Consider the following 17,986-nt stretch of genomic DNA (forward strand, 5'->3'; position numbering starts at 1 on the left):
CCGTAAGTAAAGAATACAGTTTAAATTTGCTTAAATTGTGCGAGTAGGGTCGGTCATAAATAACGCTATGCTTCGTCACTTTTATCGTTATACAAAGATTGTAGTATCATTTGGTACACGTTTCCAATTACCTGTAGTTAATAGATAAGAATTGAATCAAAAAAAATCTTGACAATACATTGATACTGCACAACATTCAATGACTAACCCTTATGTACCAGTTTATTGCTTGATATCTCAACGCTGAGAATTTTCTCACCTCCAGAATCAGCGTTCGCTCTCGGAAGCGAATGAACCGCATCCAGCGACTCTCTGTTTATTGCAATAGTACATAACATCAATCGAAACAGCCACGATTTGGTCTCATACAAATGCCGGTCTACGGTTCCCGGACGGCTTAGTACCGCATCAGTATTCGAGTGAATCGCAACAATCTTCCATTGTGAACTAAAGTGCCAACCGTAGTGAAGTTCAGATACCGAAAATTGAAACGCAGACTGAACCATCCGCGGAGATAAGAACACGGTACAATTTTGTGCCGAGTGCACAGTTTAGTTGGGGCAAGCTGACGGGAAAATAATTAGTTTATTATCATCAACGGCTCACGTGTTCGTTAAACCGCACCAGTAAAAATTATGCATTCTGCTTTCAAAAATGCCGGTACCAGCAAGGGCTTGGAGGTGTGGAGAATTGAGGTGAGCCTAAGCCACTAGTATGGTTAAGTACATCTTGGTGGTGATTTGGATGTTGTAACAACTACTGAAGTGAACCATAATGTTATCGCTTACAAAATGTGGCATTGAAAATTGTTCGAGTTGTTTAAAAAATAGTGTGGAAAAGTGTGATTTAAGTCGTCAAATGCGTTCCATAATGTATTGAGTGCACTGCCATAGTGAAAAAAATCAAATCAACTAAATAACCACGACACCGAATAATTTGTTTACTTTACGTCATTGCAATCTGGCTAAGTTAAATTATCTAGTATACCTACATTCGACATAGGAAAAGCAAATATTTAGCTTAATCAGATTCGTAGAAGGTGCGTAATGATATAAAAATATAAAGCAATAGAGGATATTTGAACAAAACGCGCACCGCGAACTAATCCATTCGCCCCAGAGACCTAGTTTATACCATTTTTTCCTCTAACTAAACGTACCTTCTGGTCTGCTCGTTAGTGTTTACGCTGTTAATCGAAATAACGAATGCAAACATTCTCAAAAATACATTGCTGGCCCGGGGCATCAATCGAGTTCTCTTTCAGTTTCAAGGACAACCATATTTCGTCGCTGCTGCAGACCGCCATCGATCTGCTGCGATTTTTGCGGCACATAGTGTTTTCAGAGCGACATGGCACATCCCCCAAGAGGGACGATGGCCACGCCATGCCGGCGACATGTGTGTGTCAGAGCTTTTTTCAATCTCCTATATATTTCCATCGTCACCGTCATAAAATCGTAACGCACTGCTACTAAAATGCGATGGACTGATTAAGTACGAAAAATATCCCCTGCGCGATCGGAGAGGTACTCCAAACATGCCTGATAAATCCAATCGGATAAGGCGAATGATGAATGCTCGATTGTTTGATAATGGAATAATATGTTTTGTTATCGAAAAACGGCAGCAGGCAAAATTAAATTTGGAAACTACTAATACACGTTCCGGGAAATAAACCCCATTTGCTTTCGTTATATAATCGCCCAAACACCTTGTCATGTCAAATTTTAATCTTATGCTAGACAGTTGTATCTAAAACTATCAGCTATAATAACCATAGTAATTTATGCGAACCCGGAACCAACAAATCTGACTTTAATCAAAAGCTATTAGTTACGTCGCGGCGAAAATTCGAAGTCAATAAAAAATAGTGAAATAAACATGGAACTAGATTTTTTCGCAGCCAATTCTTGCTAGACAATGGCGAAATAAATTCGTGCCAAAGGCCGAATAATTGGGTTCAAGTTGCAAACTTTCACAGCAGTTTATCAACTATGGGGAGCTATTAGGTATTCTAGTTTGTTTTTGTAGTGTAACAAAGCAACAATAATTTGGGAAAATATCTTTATTGCTCTAAAACATTGGTTATTTTGCTATGCAAAAAATTAATGATAATAATCTTACCGATTTACGACTTAAAATTCCTTGATATTCAATTTTGTCTGAGTGCGGTGAACTTTTTTTTTCGTTTTAAATTCCAGTTTACGCACATAATTTTTGTGTTGTTAATATAATGAAAATCTTGTAAACTGTGTTATTATGCAAGGCCAACCAGCCCACTTTAGTTATTATTTATTAAAATTATTATTCAGTCCTAAGGAATAATTAAATATAAAAAGATGGTCAAGTTATTCAGTAACATCTATAACACTGGTAAACACAGGTGTGGCTTTGAAGCTCAAACTAGAAAAAAAAACCTAAATTAATCCACCTAGCGGTCAGACCCAGCCTTTCTCATTCAATCTTATTATTTGTGAAAATAGATTTACATGAACGCTTCAATCCAATAAATGTATATTCACTCTTTAGGTTCTAAAACATGGATGTTGTAATCTATACATATAAAAATGCAGTCCGGTCTGTCTGTCTGATCCATATAGGCTCAAAAACTACCGAAACGATCGACGTGAAAATTTGTATGTAGGGGTTTTTAATGCCGATAAAGGTTCCTATGATAGTTTGAGACCCCTCCCACTCCTGGAAGGGAGGGGTCCCATACAAATGAAACATAAATTTCAGCACAACTCAAGAACAAACCAAGCAAATGAAACCGAATTTGGCATGTGGATGTTTTGAGGGGGAACAAATATCTCCATAATAGTTGGACGCCCCGCCTTTTTCTGGAAGTGGAAATGAAACACAAATTTCTGCACATCTCGAGAGCTAACCAACTAAATGGAACCATATTTGGCAGGTGAATGTTTTTAGTGGTAATAAATTTGTTCCATAATCGACCTCAGGCAACATTTTGGATTGTAAGATGGCGACTTCCGGTTTTAGGGAAACAGCCAAAAATGGCCTATTTCCACCCAATATAATAATATCCGGATCTAAAATGATACACAGGAGCTAAAATCGATCGAAATTGTCTTCAAATGCCATCATGAAATACAAAATGGAGTCAAAATCATGAAATCCAAACTTCCGATTTCTGGAGTCAAAATCATGAAATCAAAACTTCCGATTTTTGAAAAACAGCGGCAAACGACCAAATACCACCCAATATGGGTATTTCCGGAACCGTAATGATGCACTGGAGCCCCAAATCGACTTCAGATAACATTTTGAATTGTAAAATGGCAACTTCTGGTTTCTGGAAAACGGCCTGAAATGGACGATTCCCATTAAAGATGGACAGAAGCTAAAAATTGATCACAGACACAATCTTGAATTTTAAGATGGAGACTTCCGGTGTCTGGCAAACAGCCGAAAATGACCAAATACCATTCAATATGAATGTTTTCGGAACCAGAATTACACCCAGATGACAGAAATTGATTTCACAGGCAATTTCAAAGTCCAAAATGACAACTTTCGGTTTCTGAAAAACAGCTCAAAGTGACCAAATACCACCCAATATGAGCATCTCCGGAGCTAGAATGTTGCAAGAAGCTAAAAATTGACCTCAGACACCATTATGAATTGCAGGATGGCAACTTCTGGTTTCTGGAAAACAGCCAAAAATGGCCGATTTCCGTCTAACATGAGTATCTCCCTCCGGATCTAGAATGATACACAGCAGCTGAAATCGACCACAGACCCCATTTTGGATTCTAGGTTGGCGACTTCAGGTTTCTGGGAAACAGCCGAAAATAATCGAATAACACCCAATATGGGTGTTTCTTCAACCCGAATGACGCTCAGAGGCCAGAAATTATCCTAAATACCATTTTGAAATCCAAGATGGCGACTACCGGTTTGTGAAAAACAGCCTAGAATAAACAAATACTATTCAATATGAGTATCTCTGAAACCAGAATGATGCAAGGAGATAACAATTGACCTCAGGCGTCATTTTAAATTGCTAAATGGCAACTTCTAGGAAACAGTCGAAAATAACCGAATAATACTCAATATTTACATAATCGAGATGATGCATAGAAACCAAACATTGACCCTGGACACCATTTTGAACTTAAAGACGACCATACAACACTGATAGAACGGACACGTAAACGGGACCAGACAACAACACTTATTGCTCTTACTTACTAGTGTAAAGAGGACCACTTTTAGTTTCTGGAAAACAACCAAAATAACTAAATACCTCCCAATATGGGTATTTCCGGTGTTAGATTGATCCCAGAAAATCTGCAGAAAATGACCGAATACCACCCAATATGAATATATTCAGAATTAAAACGATGTACAGAAGCCAAAAGTAGAGGATGTTGTCATTTCGATAGAACCAATAATTTTAAACCATTCGTTATTTTTCTTTGAACATATCCTATGGCCGATTCGTTGTGCATTTGCAGATTTTAAACACGCAAAGAATCAATGAATTTGGAACGTTCAAATAGTATGATACCACATTTAAATTATGATGAGGCCTCTATATCGATCGAAGCAGGTGTAGTTTTCAATGGTATGAAGTTTGTTTGTTATGAAGTTTGTTATTTGTAAGTTTGAGAGATGACTCGTTCGTATGACACTAGTTATGTTCAAATAAGTCTTGTAATCTTTGAGATAATAGACTTTCGTTGTTTTATAAATAATTTAATACATAACGGTTGCTTAACTTCGATTATAATCAAATGAAATAGGAACGTACAGGGCAGCTAAAATTTTTTGAAACCACGTGTTCAATCATAATTCATCAGTTAACTCTTAACTAGCCCGCTCATCTGATAATAATATTGATCAAATCGGTTGTATAGTTTTAGAGATAATGAAGTTTCGTGATTTTCACATTTCGGTACATCACAGACGAAATTACAGTCCGATTACAGTAAAATTCAATAGGGTGTTATGAGGCAGCTAGACTTATTATTTGACACTAATTTGGTGGAAGTCGGGTCAGCCATCTCTGAGAAAAGTGAGTGAGTCCAAGTAGTCTTCGGAATATGTTCCTTTTCATAGCTGGATTTCACATTTTTAAACATAACAGGCAAAGTAATGATCTGATTGCAAAACAAATCAATAGGGTTTTATGGGGCAACTAGACCTTCTATTTGAAACTGATTTTATGAGAATCGGTCCAGCCATCTCAGAGAAACATGAGTGAGATTAAACAGTCCTAAAAACACGTTTCTTTTTATAACTTTTAAACCACAAGTTCAATCTTTATAAAATTCAAAAGTAAAGGATTTTTCAGATAGCCCGTTCATTTGAAACCAATTTTGTTCAAATCGGTTATGTGGTTTTAGAGATAATGATGTTTCATGATTTTTACATTTTGATACATAACCTCTAAACTAAAAATCCGATTACAATAAAAGTTAATAGGGTCTTATTGGACAACAAAATCTTCCATTTGCAATTAATTTCATGAAAATCGGTCCAGCCATCTCTGAGAAAAGTGAGTGAGAATAAAAATCTGCACATACACACACACACATACAGAAAATGCTCACCTCGTCGAGCTGAGTCGAGTGATATATGCCATTCGACCCTTTGGAGCACTTTTATATCTTCGGTTTTGCAAGTGATTTCTATACCTTTCTAGGAGAAAAGCAAACATAAAAGATTATAGGTTTTTAGCCATGTCTGTGTAGTTTGGTGCCCTAGCACATTTTTCCAGAGACTTAAATAAATTTTCTCGTTAACATAACGTTGAAGCAACGAACCCGGCGAGCAATTACTATGCGAACTCTCAAAAAAGTTGACTCGTTTTGGTAATAACTAGAAGCAGCGAAAATTCGAAGTCAATAAATACTAGTGAAGCGGGGGCCTAGTGTGGTTGGTAACGTCTCCGCCAACCACGCTCGACGCCTGGGTTCGAATCCCACCGCCGACATAGGTGTCGATGGTTGTGAGGTGGCGTGATCCACTCACAACCAACCCAACTGGTCTAGATTCAATCCTAGCCGACACCGGGAGATTTTCTGAGGCGAAAAATCTCTGGGATCACGCCTTCCATCGCATGAGGAAGTAAAGCCGTTGGCGCCGGTCCGTTAATAAAACGGGTCGTGAGTCAGGGTCCTGGGTGTGGAGTCGCCTCCCTGGGCGTCGGTGATTGGCCAACAGTGGCGGAACTAGACCGACGGAAAATAAGCGAGAATAAAAAAAAAAAAAATACTAGTGAAATAAACATGGCACTAGGTTTTTCGCAGCCAATTTTGACTAGACAATGGCGAAATAAATTCGTGCCAAAAGCCAAGTTGCAAACTTTCACAGCAGTTTATCAACTATGGGGAGCTATTAGGTTTTTGAGTTTGTTTCTGTGGTGTAACAAAGCAAGCTTTATTTCTCAAAAACATTGGTTATTTTGCTATCCTAAGTTCATAGGAATGGTTGAATAGCTATAGTCTTTCATTTTTTTCCGGTTTAAGCTTTTGAGATTTGACTTTGACTTTTTTTTTATTTTGTCAACAGGGTAATTTACTGACAAAACGTGTGGATCGGCATATTTAAATCAAAACAACTCGCGGAATTCATTAAAGCGGCAGTATATGACACGAACCGGTTCGTTTTCGTCGGCATCGGTTTTCACACTATAGATAGGTTCAGTGAACCGCGCCATAGGAGAGAGCGAACATCATAGCTGATGATATTTTCTGAACCATTTCCATTCTGTGTAAAAAATTTGTATAGAAAGGATTCCATACTGAACTGGTCGCTAGGATTGATCCAAAAAGGGGACAGTAGGGCGAACGGCTCATAAAGATCATAAAGGGTCAGTGCGTCTTGAACTGTCCTACAGATCAGACGTTTTTTCGGTTGCTTGTGGACTGGTCTTTGACTGCCTATAGCTTCAAACTTTGTGTTTTGTCAGTGTGTCTTTTAAAGATTACCTGAAAGTTATTTCCCATCAGTCTTTCTCAAGACTACCTACTTTTGAATTTAACATTTGTTTTAACTTTTTTCGTATCACCTGAAATGGCTGGACGGAAAAAGACACCTCGCATCGCTGCGGGGAGGAAAAGAGAGGCATCTCTTTCTGACACATCGAGTGTCTGTAGTGACAATCCTTTTGATATTTTGCCTGAGCAAGAAGCTGGTGAAATGGAAGTTACCAATAATGAAACTATACAAAATATAAAATCTTTAAAAAAGGAGAAAGTTCCACCTATTGTGGTAACTATTTCTTCTGAATTTAATATATTCAAAAAGGAACTTTCAACGTTTGTTTCTGACGTTAAAGTTACCCATCAAATTGGCCGTAGAGGTGAATGCCGCTTATTAGCCGACTCAGTAAAGGGTCGTGATCGTCTTGTTCAGTATTTAACTGACAAGATGTACAAATTTTTTACATATGACACCAAGAACACCAAGCCGTTCAAGGTTGTCTTGAAAGGTCTCACCAACGATCAAACCGTTGATGAGATCAAACTTACTTTAACAGAATTACTTGGCATAGCCCCTACCCAAGTAATTCTAATGAAACAAAAATCACGAGGCGAAAACAGTCAGAGAACTGGAATTTCCCTTGTTAATTATTTAATTCATTTTAACCGCAATGAGGTTAACAACTTAAAATTTTTTGAAAAAGCACATGCTTTGTATAATGTGCGTGTAAAGTGGGAAATTTATAGGAAGTATGGCGGAGGTGAAAAGCATATCACCCAATGCCGTACTTGCCAACGTTATGGCCATGGTTCCAAATTCTGTAACATGGACCAAAAATGTCTTAATTGTGGAGACTCTTCTCACAAAAAGGACACATGTCCTGTGAAAGAGAGTAAAAATTTTCGCTGTGCGAATTGTAACGGCAACCATATGTCAAATTTTTATCAATGCCCAGTCCGTTTAGCAATTGTTAAGGCAAGGCAAGGTAAACAAAATTCAATTTCTCAATTAAAACCAACTTCAAAACAAAATTTTCCAAGCGTACCAGTGACGCATAGTTTACCTACTCCTTTGCATACCCGTTTAACTTATGCACAGGTTACAGGTAGTTCGAACATTATACCGCCTAGTGTTGGTAGTTCGAAAATGACCGTTAATATGGGTAAGCAAAACAGGCTAGAAAATAATTGTACACCTATCACTCCAGCTAATATTGCTGCCGAAAATATTTTTTCTAATGTCAACTGCCTGGGGCCTATTACGGCAGGTAAACTTTCTTTTTTGCAAAAGGCAATGTTCGATCTTATGAACGCCATGTTGCAGGCAAAATCAATGTTTGAAGCCATTCAAATAGGCACAAATTTTACTATTAAAATTGTTTCTAATTTAAAATTTAGCAATGATTTTAAATAAAACAATTAAAATATTAAATTGGAATGCTCGCTCATTGAAGGCCAATGAGAATGAGCTTTTTAATTTTTTAACAGTAAATAATGTGCATATTGCAATTATTACTGAAACATTTTTGAAACCTAACATAAAATTAAAATATGATCCCAATTACGTGGTTTATAGATATGATAGGATTCAGGGTTCCGGCGGTGGAGTTGCAATTGTTATTCATCGCCGAATCAAACATCGTGCTCTTCCCCATCTTGAGACGAAAGTTATTGAAACTTTGGGAATTGAAGTTCAAACTGAACTTGGGATTTTATTTATTGCCGCAGCATATTTACCATTTCAATGCAAACGCGAGCTCAAAAATTATTTTAAAGGTGATTTACAAAAACTCACCAGAAATCGTTCGAAATTTTTCATAATCGGCGATTTTAACGCTAAACATCGTTCATGGAATAATTCTCAAAGTAATTCCAATGGCAAAATTTTATTCAATGACTGTTCTTCAGGATACTATTCTATTTTGTCTCCGAATAGTCCTACATGCTTTTCTTCTGTAAGAAACCCTTCAACAATTGATTTGGTGCTGACAGATCAAAGTCATGTATGTAGTGATTTGATCACACATGCTGACTTTGATTCTGACCATCTTCCAATAACTTTTTCTTTATCACATGAATCAGTTTTAAACCCTATGAGCTCTGTTTTTAATTATAACAAAGCTAATTGGGAAAGATACAAAAATTATATTGAGAGAAATTTCAATAATGAGCTTGATTTGCAAAACGAAGTGAATATTGATTCCGCTTTGGAAGCATTAAAATGTGCAATTGTTGATGCCAGGAATTATTCTGTTCCAAAGGCTCAAGTGAAATTTGATTCACCAATAATTGACGAAAATCTTCAACTTCTAATTCGTTTGAAAAATGTCCGCAGACGTCAATATCAACGTTCTCGTGACCCTGTTTTTAAAACTATTTATAAAGATTTACAGAAAGAGATTAAACATAGATTTACTCTTCTGAGAAATCAAAATTTTGAGACTAAAGTTGAAAAATTGAAACCATATTCAAAACCATTTTGGAAGCTGTCGAAGATTCTTAAGAAACCTTCAAAGCCTATTCCAGTTTTAAAAGATGGTGAACGTTTTCTTGTATCCAATGAACAAAAGGCTCAAAGACTTGCTCAGCAGTTTGAGAGTGTTCATAACTCAAATTTGAATTTTGTGAGTCCAATTGAAAATGAAGTCACACGTCAATTTGATTTAATTTCTTCCCAGAATTTTTTACCTGCAGAAATAATTGAAACTAACTTGAATGAGATTAAATCAATTATTAAAAATTTCAAAAATATGAAAGCACCTGGTGACGATGGAATCTTTAATATACTAATCAAACATCTCCCTGAGAGCACAATGGATTTTTTAGTGAAAATTTTCAATTGCTGCTTCAAAATTGCATATTTTCCCAAATTATGGAAAAATGCAAAAATTACTCCCATTTTAAAACCGGATAAGAACCCAGCTGAAGTTTCAAGTTATCGACCAATCAGTTTGCTTTCTTCAATAAGTAAACTGTTTGAGAGAGTTATTCGTAACAGAATGATGTCACACATCAACGAAAATTCAATTTTTGCAAATGAACAGTTTGGATTTCGCCATGGGCATCCCACAACTCATCAATTGCTCAGAGTTACTAATATGATACGAGCTAACAAATCTGAAGGTTATTCCACTGGAGCTGCTCTTTTGAACATAGAAAAAGCATTCGACAGTGTTTGGCATAAAGGTTTGATTGCGAAATTGCAAACTTTTAATTTTCCAATTTTCCTAATCAAAATTTTAAAAAATTATCTTACTGATCGAACTCTGCAGGTTGTCTATCAGAATTCAAAATCTGATAGATTTTGCCTCAAGGTTCAGTTTTGGGTCCAGTCCTGTACAACATATTCACTTCAGATCTTCCTGATTTGCCTCCAGGATGCACAAAGTCATTGTTCTGCGATGACACAAGCATTTCCGTAAAAGGAAAAAGCCTTCGTGTCATATGCAGTCGATTGCAGAAAAGTTTAGATATTTTTTCTTCCTACTTGCAAAAGTGGAAAATCTCTCCCAATGCTTCTAAAACTCAAATGATAATTTTTCCGCATAAGCCTAGGGCTTCTTTCCTCAAGCCAAACAATAATCACGTTGTCAAGATGAATGGGGTTATTTTAAGTTGGTCCGACAAGGTTAAGTACTTGGGACTAATTTATGATAAAAAACTTATTTTCAAAGAGCACATTGAGAGTATACAAGCCAAGTGCATCAAATATACGAGATGTTTATATCCTCTCATTAACAGGAATTCTAAACTTTGTTTAAAGAACAAACTTTTGATTTACAAACAAATTTTTAGACCAGCAATGCTTTATGCTGTACCGATCTGGTCAAGTTGCTGTTCAACAAGGAAGAAAACGCTCCAAAGGATTCAGAATAAAATTCTGAAAATGATTTTGAAGCTTCCTCCTTGGTTTGGTACACTCGAATTACATAGACTTACTGGTGTTGAACCATTAGAAACTATGTCAAATAGAATTATTATCAATTTTCGACAAAAATCGATGCAATCCTCAATTGCTACGATAAGCTCTCTTTATAGCCAATAAGTTAGCAATTAAGTTAGTTGTAAGTTTACTTCCCCTTTTCTGACAAGTAGGTTTAAATCCCTACGAATGATAAGTCCTAATTGCGAAAGCAAACAAAACTAACAATTAAAATTACAAATTTCTAACAGTGTTGAGAAGTCACCATTTGTGTGGACACACATACTCATTATTTACTAATATTTATCATAAATACTTAAGCTACTAACAAATCCCCCCCTGAAAAAAAAAAAAAAAAGAAAAAAGTAAATATATAGGCCCTCAACACATACTGCAAGCGGTCAGCAAGAGAACTTCAAAAACGGCCTATTTGCTTGGCCATTGCTGTTTGAAACGAACGAAAAAAGAAAGAAAAAGAAAAAAAAGGATGTGTGCGTTGACAGACGAGTCGCGTATAATCCTGATATTAATTGCAAATAATTGCGATATTTGGTGGCGATTAATTACGATGTTTTGTCGCGATTAATTATTTACGATATTTATCGAACGAACGGAACCTACTCCGAATCACTGCGTGCTGGAATAGAATCTACGGATGGACAGTCTGCGAATAAATGGTTTGGTACACCTCGGAAGTCACAAAACATCGAAAATCCATAGTTGAGCAAAGCTCACCTGGGCCGAAAACACGTTTACCCCGGAAAGTTATGCGCGACCGCTCTATTCCCTCTTACCGACGCATACGCGGAGACACGGTATTTTGCGTTGATTACCACTTACTTCTTGAATAACGAAGCGAAGATACCTACTGAGTATGAAAAACTGGCAAAGTTTCATGCATTCATAGCTAGAATTTTTTACAAAATGCAAATATGCATATCTAACAAGACCGAGTACTAATTAGATTCAAGAAAATGCCAAAACAATCGCAATCAAAATTTTTTTGCCATGCCTGTGGTGAAGGTTATCACGACATAGAGCATGTGGTTTGGTCTTGCCCTGAACACCGTGGCGCCAGGTCTAAATTAATAGCTTCCCTGCAGGCCGAGGGTAGACAGCCGGCTGTTCCTGTTCGTGATGCCTTGGCGAGCCTTGACCTTCCCTACATGTCCTCCATATACATTTTCCTGAAATCCATCCATGCACCAGTCTAGCCCCACTCCTTTCCGTCTACATCCAACTTAACCGCAAGTACACGTTTGGACCCCCGATCCAGAACCAGCAACTAGACCCCGCACGATACCAGCAACTAGAGACCCGAGAAAGTCCATTTTCCAGTTCGTGTCTTGGTTTAGCAGAACATAACAAATAAGCTGCTCATTGTTTTTGGCTGTTTGAAGAACATCATGACGCCCCAACAACAAATCACCAGTTTTAAAACGCGTTTAATTTTAGTTTTAATCTTAGATTTAATTTCAACTCGTAGTCGGCAGCGAGGATAAAAAAGTTGTCTTTAGTTTTTAAGATACTTTATGAAGTAAAATACTAGATATAATTGGCTCCGTAAAACATTAACTTGTATTGTGCCGTGTCAAATAAACGTTGATTGAAAAAAAAAAATATAAATAAAATAATGAACACTTAATAGAAATATCTCCTTAGGGTTCCACGTACTAAACCCATTGCATTAAAATAATCGAAGATATAAAAATCCGGCTCCCACCGCTTGGATTCCAAAAGATTGTCAGCAGCTTCTTAATGCCAATAAAACAGAATCTCACAAAAAACCGAGAATCCCCTCCCGCCCAGCTGCGCGAAACTATAATTCAATTCACCCCTAATGGCCTTGAAAGGTGAAACAAACGCACACAAAAACTCATTCACCGGTAGATTACGCAAATCTTCCGTGTCGCGGTGAATCGTTGACGGCGTCGTCGTGCTTTGCCATTTGGCCACTAGCCGGGGAATTCCTTATCATCTTTTCTGTGCTGCGCAGGTCGTTTTAATTATTTACCTACATCCACTAGCGTGACGTAGCAGTTAGTTGTTCGTTCCCCCTTCACTCTCGAAGCCTCACTTCGACTCTCAAAGCCGCATCTAATGAGTAACACATGTGCGGAACGGAAAACCAGAAACCAGCATGAGTAATGTCAACTTGTGTTCTATTTTCAGAACTTTGAACCAGTTCCAGTGCCAAAGAAAACGTACGGGAAATTCTACACCGGAGATTCCTACATCGTTCTGAATGTAAGCGCAGATTCACAGCAAAACGACCGAGCAACTTTTAACCCGTTCATCTTCTACAGACGAAGCAAACAAAAAATGGCATCTTCTCGTGGGATGTCCACTTCTGGCTCGGCCTAGAAACTAGCCAAGACGAGGCAGGATCCGCCGCTATCCTCAGCGTACAGCTAGACGACAGACACAACGGGGCACCGGTGCAGCACCGCGAGGTTCAAGATCACGAATCCAGTCTGTTTCTCAGCTACTTCCCGGGAGGGGTTCGCTATGCCGAGGGAGGTGTCAAAAGTGGTTTCAACGAGGTGGAAACCAATGCAGCGGGCGAAAAACGGCTGTTCCACGTGAAAGGTTCCAAGAACGTCCGTGTGCGCCAGGTCGCGCTCGGAATCGCGTCCATGAACAAAGGCGACTGCTTCATTTTGGATGCGGGCAACGCAATTTACGTCTATGTGGGACCAAGGTCCAAACGGGTGGAAAAGATAAAAGCTATTAGCGCTGCCAGTCAGATCCGTGATCAAGACCATGCCGGTCGGGCTAACGTCTATATACTTGGTATGCTGGGTGCTAATTTGTTAGGTGAGAAATGCTTCCTGCTAACTTTTATTTCCTCAACTCTAGATGAATTCGCAAGCGCAGGAGACCAGCAGGAATTTTTCGATGTTCTTGGCGAAGGATCTCCAGACGAGGTTGCGGACGAATCAGAAAGCGATGATACTTATGAGGAAAATCTGACGACGGCCATAACCTTGTACAGGGTCTCCGATGCTGGCGGTAGCCTCGAAATTATTCCGGTTGGTGAGCGACCTCTGAAACAAAGCATGTTAGATTCAGATGTAAGTTAACACTAACCACCATAACTCGTCTCAACTAACCGGAAACTAATCGAATTTTTTCAGCAGGATTGCTTCATACTGGACACTGGATCATCGGGAATATTTGTATGGGTCGGTAAAGGCGCAACTTCACAAGAAAGAGCACAGTCTATGATCAAAGCTCAGGAGTTTATTTCTAGTAAAGGTTATCCGGTTCACACCCAGGTACATCGGGTTATTGAGAATGGAGAGAGAACTGATTTCAAACAGTACTTTGCCAGTTGGAAGGATAAAGGTGTTGTCCACAGTCATCTCATTAAAGCGGCAATGGACGACGACAGCTCGGAAGCTGGGGAGGAAAAAGAGTTTGATCCGGAGATTCTTCATATGTTCAAAAAGAACGGTGGCCGGGCTCTGGGATTCATGCCAGACAATGGTCAAGGAGAGGCAGAAATTTGGCGTGTTGAGAACTTCGAATTGGTTCCCGCGGATCCGCAAGCTTATGGAATGTTCTTTGGCGGTGATTCGTACGTTATTAAATACGAGTATCGTAATAAGAGAGGAGGTCATGGATTCATCATTTACTTCTGGCAAGGCAAAGAGTCCAGCACCGATGAGAAAGCGTCCGCTGCTCTGCATGCTGTTCGCCTTGATAACGAGTTGAACGGCAAAGCGGTTCAGGTGCGTGTGACTCAAGGAAACGAACCTCGGCATTTCTTGAAGATCTTCAAGGGTAAACTAATCAATTTCACTGGAGGGCATGCATCAGGTTTCCGAAATATCCACGACCACGATAGCTACGATGTGGACGGAACTCGTTTGTTCCGAATCAGAGGAACTTGCTCCGAAGACATTCGGGCTGAACAGCTCCCGGAAACAGCAAGCTCTCTTGCCTCGGACGATGTATTCATTCTTGAAACTCCATCCGCTACTTATATCTGGCACGGAGTAGGAGCTTCCAATCTCGAGAAGGAGATGGCAGCAAACATTGTAAAAATCGTCTCTCCGGATGCGGTACCAGAAATCATAAACGAAGGCTCTGAGCCAGACGCATTCTGGGATGCTCTGGGCGGCAAAGCGGATTACGACCATGAACTGGATCCAGCTGGTGCACCATTCTTAAATCCACGTCTGTTCCACTGCCGAATTCTGTTCAACAAGCGTCTACGCGTGGAAGAAGTGCCTCACTTTGAACAGGATGTATGTTAGAATAGTGAATTTCATAACTCACCACTAATCGCTCATATTTTTTTCTCACAGGATCTCAACGTGGATGACGTTATGGTTCTTGATGGCGGCGACGAAATCTATGTCTGGATTGGCAACGGAGCTACCGACGAAGAGAGGGCTAAATCGATTGACATGGCCAAGCAGTACATCCGTACGGATCCATCCGAGCGTAACGAGGATACGGTACCGATTGTGATCCTGAAGCAGGGTGACGAACCACGTAGCTTCAAACGTCTGTTCCCCTCGTGGGACGATAGTCACTGGGAGGTCAGTCGCTAACTAGCTTGAGTGTGTTGTAGTGAGAGTTTTATCTGTGTTTAACTATGTAGATTTCATGATGTCGCAACAAATCCCGAACGCGACTGCCAATGCTAGTCATAACACTGAGGTCTTTAAATTGTACAAACTGCATGGTTGGCCCAAATTATAGCTATGATAAAAGCTTCACAGCCCGTGAAATGCAAAACGCTTACTTACCTAACTTATTAAACTTAAACAAGTTTGTGCATGTTGTGCATGTTGATTCTCTGTAAATAGCATTTTGCATATTTTATGGGACATATTTTACACTATTCTAACAAGTATAATATTTCTTTTGCTGCTATTAACAATAAGTAGATTGAGAGCTCTATCCTTCTCTGTTCTTCTTGGATATTGCTGTAGTATTGCTGACTATCGCATGGGTGTGGTGTGAACGTGTGGCGAAATATTTTCACCTGACAAACTGCGAACGGCCAGTCCAGTTTAAGAAAATTCCACACAATCGTTGATAATGAAAATATTATATTTGTCCACAGTCGCAGTCATCGTACGAGACTATTAGACAGAAGATAATGGACCTAAATGAACCACGTTTATAATACGAACAAACGAATCTTGTCGCGCAAACTTAATTCACCATATTTGATGCAAGTATTTTCGGATCGTTTTATGACTACTAATATACAAATGTTTTAAGTAAAACATCTCAATGGCGAAACAATATTTTTTCCTTCAAATGATGACAGTTCTAGCAACAAAACTGAAGAAGCAGTTTTCGACTTTAATATCAAAATATGCTTTAAAAAAAGAATTAGGGGTGATTTTTGCTGATGAAGTATCAAACAAGAAAAAGGCAGGTTCAGGGAAACTTTTTTAGCCGTAAGTAAAGAATACAGTTTACACAATTATTTAAGTATAATATAAAATCTTTACCAAGTCTATGCGAGCATTCGCAGAATAAAGTCGCTTGCTACTCCGTAGCAGGAAAGCTACCACTGAAAAAGCTCCACACTTCTATTCATCAATATCGGCATTCCACACGCTAACGCTTTCGTCGCTTTTGAGCTTACCCCGAATCGACTCGCACCTCTCCGAATCGTCTTGCATCTCCTCGGGGCATGCGAGGGTAAAGTGACGCCACAGACAGTAGCCAAAATGGAAACCCTCCGGATTGCACTTGCCACCCTCTTCCGAGTGCTTCTCGTGCTCCGCTTCCGCATACTCAAAACACTCGTGAATAAACTCATCCAGAAGGGGAGTCTTCCATTCGGCAACACTGAAATGCTCCTTCAAAGCTTTTGCCAAATCTTCATGCAACACATCGCCGTTTTCGTCAGCCAAGGCGTGCTTTTTGGTGATGCATTCAATCAAGCAGACAAGAGTTTCTCGATTTTTTAGCAGTTCTTCCTCTAATGAATTATTTTAAAAATACTCGTACAAAAAAGAAAATTAGTACTTCAACGATTTTTACCCGACATTTCCGTGATTCCCATTTCCTCCGCACACTGACGCCTCACTGCTACAACCTTCTCATGATTGACCGAATCTTCGAATCCGTCATTGCAGCAACGGGATGGAGGATTCCGTTTAGCACGAACTGAACTGGTTGTTCCATTGCATGGCGTTCCTAAGCAAAAGCCAAATTGAACTATTAAAATAGCAAAAGCTACGAGTGCTTTCTTGGTCATTTTAAATGCCGACAAGTTTGAACTTCTAGTTCGCGACTAAGCTCGAAAAAACTTCTTTCAATGGGTTTTATATACGATTTTTGTGATCGCAATTTGATACCAGAAACGAGATGCAGATAATCATTTTCACAATAGACAATTGAGAAAATAATTACTTATTTTACTCAAGAGGTGCTTCTGACTATGCTGATGCGACTTTTGCATGAAAGCAAACTGCGCTAACTACTTCCTGCTCTGTACAGCAGCTTAGCCTATGTGACAAATGTGTAACCATGTCAAGATCGGTGGATAAGAGTAGCTTCACGTGTCTTTAGTAAGCAGTACTGAAAATTTACTAGTATTGTACACACTAAGTACTGAATCAAAAGTTCTTCCAAACATAACACTGATAAACAGAGGTGAAACACAGCGCAACAAGGTTGCCCTAGAGCACAAACTGGAACAAACGGAAGATTATAACATTTCAACCATTCCTGCAAATTTTAAGGCCCCTAGCATAGATAACTTCTACAGAGATTTAAATGAGTTTTCCCGTAAGCGAAATTAGAAGCGACGAACCCGGTGAGCAATTACTCTGCGGACTTTTGACGCACTTATACATTCACTGAGGGCTAAATGAAGTGCTAAAAACTTTGGAAATCATCACAAATCTTTCAGCCGAATTGGTCCAAAACTGCGGAATCCTCAGAGCGAAAAGTAATCAAGATTATTCCGTAATATGAACTTTTCTCAATTTCGATTTCACAGCTGTTTAAAAACGATTATTCCTGATCACCTTCACAAACATTTTAAAAATTTTCGATTATCAATAGACGAAAATTGCGTTAACCTAAGCAAAGTGCTAGCATAGCAGTGTAGCAGGCAAATATCATATTTTTCCTT

The 17,986-nt window shown here is 38.9% G+C and overlaps 2 protein-coding genes across 3 annotated transcripts; one reads left to right on the forward strand and one right to left on the reverse strand.

The window, feature by feature from the left end:
• Positions 1 to 379: 379 nt before the first annotated feature.
• LOC129724193 (gelsolin, cytoplasmic-like) lies at positions 380 to 16,137 on the forward strand. 2 transcript variants are annotated; one of them, XM_055678881.1, is made up of 7 exons: positions 380 to 695; positions 13,045 to 13,119; positions 13,179 to 13,665; positions 13,732 to 13,946; positions 14,010 to 15,125; positions 15,186 to 15,422; positions 15,953 to 16,137. In XM_055678881.1, the coding sequence occupies exons 1-7, from the start codon at positions 636 to 638 to the stop codon at positions 16,013 to 16,015; spliced, it is 2,253 nt and encodes a 750-aa protein (XP_055534856.1). In that variant the 5' UTR covers positions 380 to 635; the 3' UTR covers positions 16,016 to 16,137. The 2 variants fall into 2 exon arrangements, with proteins under 2 accessions (XP_055534856.1, XP_055534857.1); XM_055678882.1 differs by having other exon boundaries at positions 14,013 to 15,125.
• Positions 16,121 to 17,133, reverse strand: LOC129724194 (uncharacterized). Its single transcript, XM_055678884.1, has 2 exons — positions 16,888 to 17,133; positions 16,121 to 16,825 (listed from the first exon to the last, which is right to left on the reverse strand). Exons 1-2 carry the CDS (start codon positions 17,102 to 17,104, stop codon positions 16,431 to 16,433), a joined length of 612 nt encoding a protein of 203 aa, XP_055534859.1. The 5' UTR covers positions 17,105 to 17,133; the 3' UTR covers positions 16,121 to 16,430.
• Between the last annotated feature and the right edge of the window lie 853 nt (positions 17,134 to 17,986).

This window comes from Wyeomyia smithii, chromosome 2 (genome assembly GCF_029784165.1).
Source record: "Wyeomyia smithii strain HCP4-BCI-WySm-NY-G18 chromosome 2, ASM2978416v1, whole genome shotgun sequence".
In the NCBI taxonomy this organism is placed as follows: domain Eukaryota; kingdom Metazoa; phylum Arthropoda; class Insecta; order Diptera; family Culicidae; genus Wyeomyia; species Wyeomyia smithii.

Bases quoted from the DNA above. Each gene is read 5' to 3' on its own strand.
- LOC129724194 (XM_055678884.1), bottom strand. From the start codon at position 17,104: ATGACCAAGAAAGCACTCGTAGCTTTTGCTATTTTAATAGTTCAATTT. The intron at 16,826-16,887 runs GTAAAAATCGTT...ATAATTCATTAG, and splicing joins GGGAATCACGGAAATGTCGG to AGGAAGAACTGCTAAAAAAT.
- LOC129724193 (XM_055678881.1), top strand. From the start codon at position 636: ATGCATTCTGCTTTCAAAAATGCCGGTACCAGCAAGGGCTTGGAGGTG. The intron at 15,126-15,185 runs GTATGTTAGAAT...TTTTTCTCACAG, and splicing joins TGCCTCACTTTGAACAGGAT to GATCTCAACGTGGATGACGT. The intron at 15,423-15,952 runs GTCAGTCGCTAA...ATTTGTCCACAG, and splicing joins GGGACGATAGTCACTGGGAG to TCGCAGTCATCGTACGAGAC.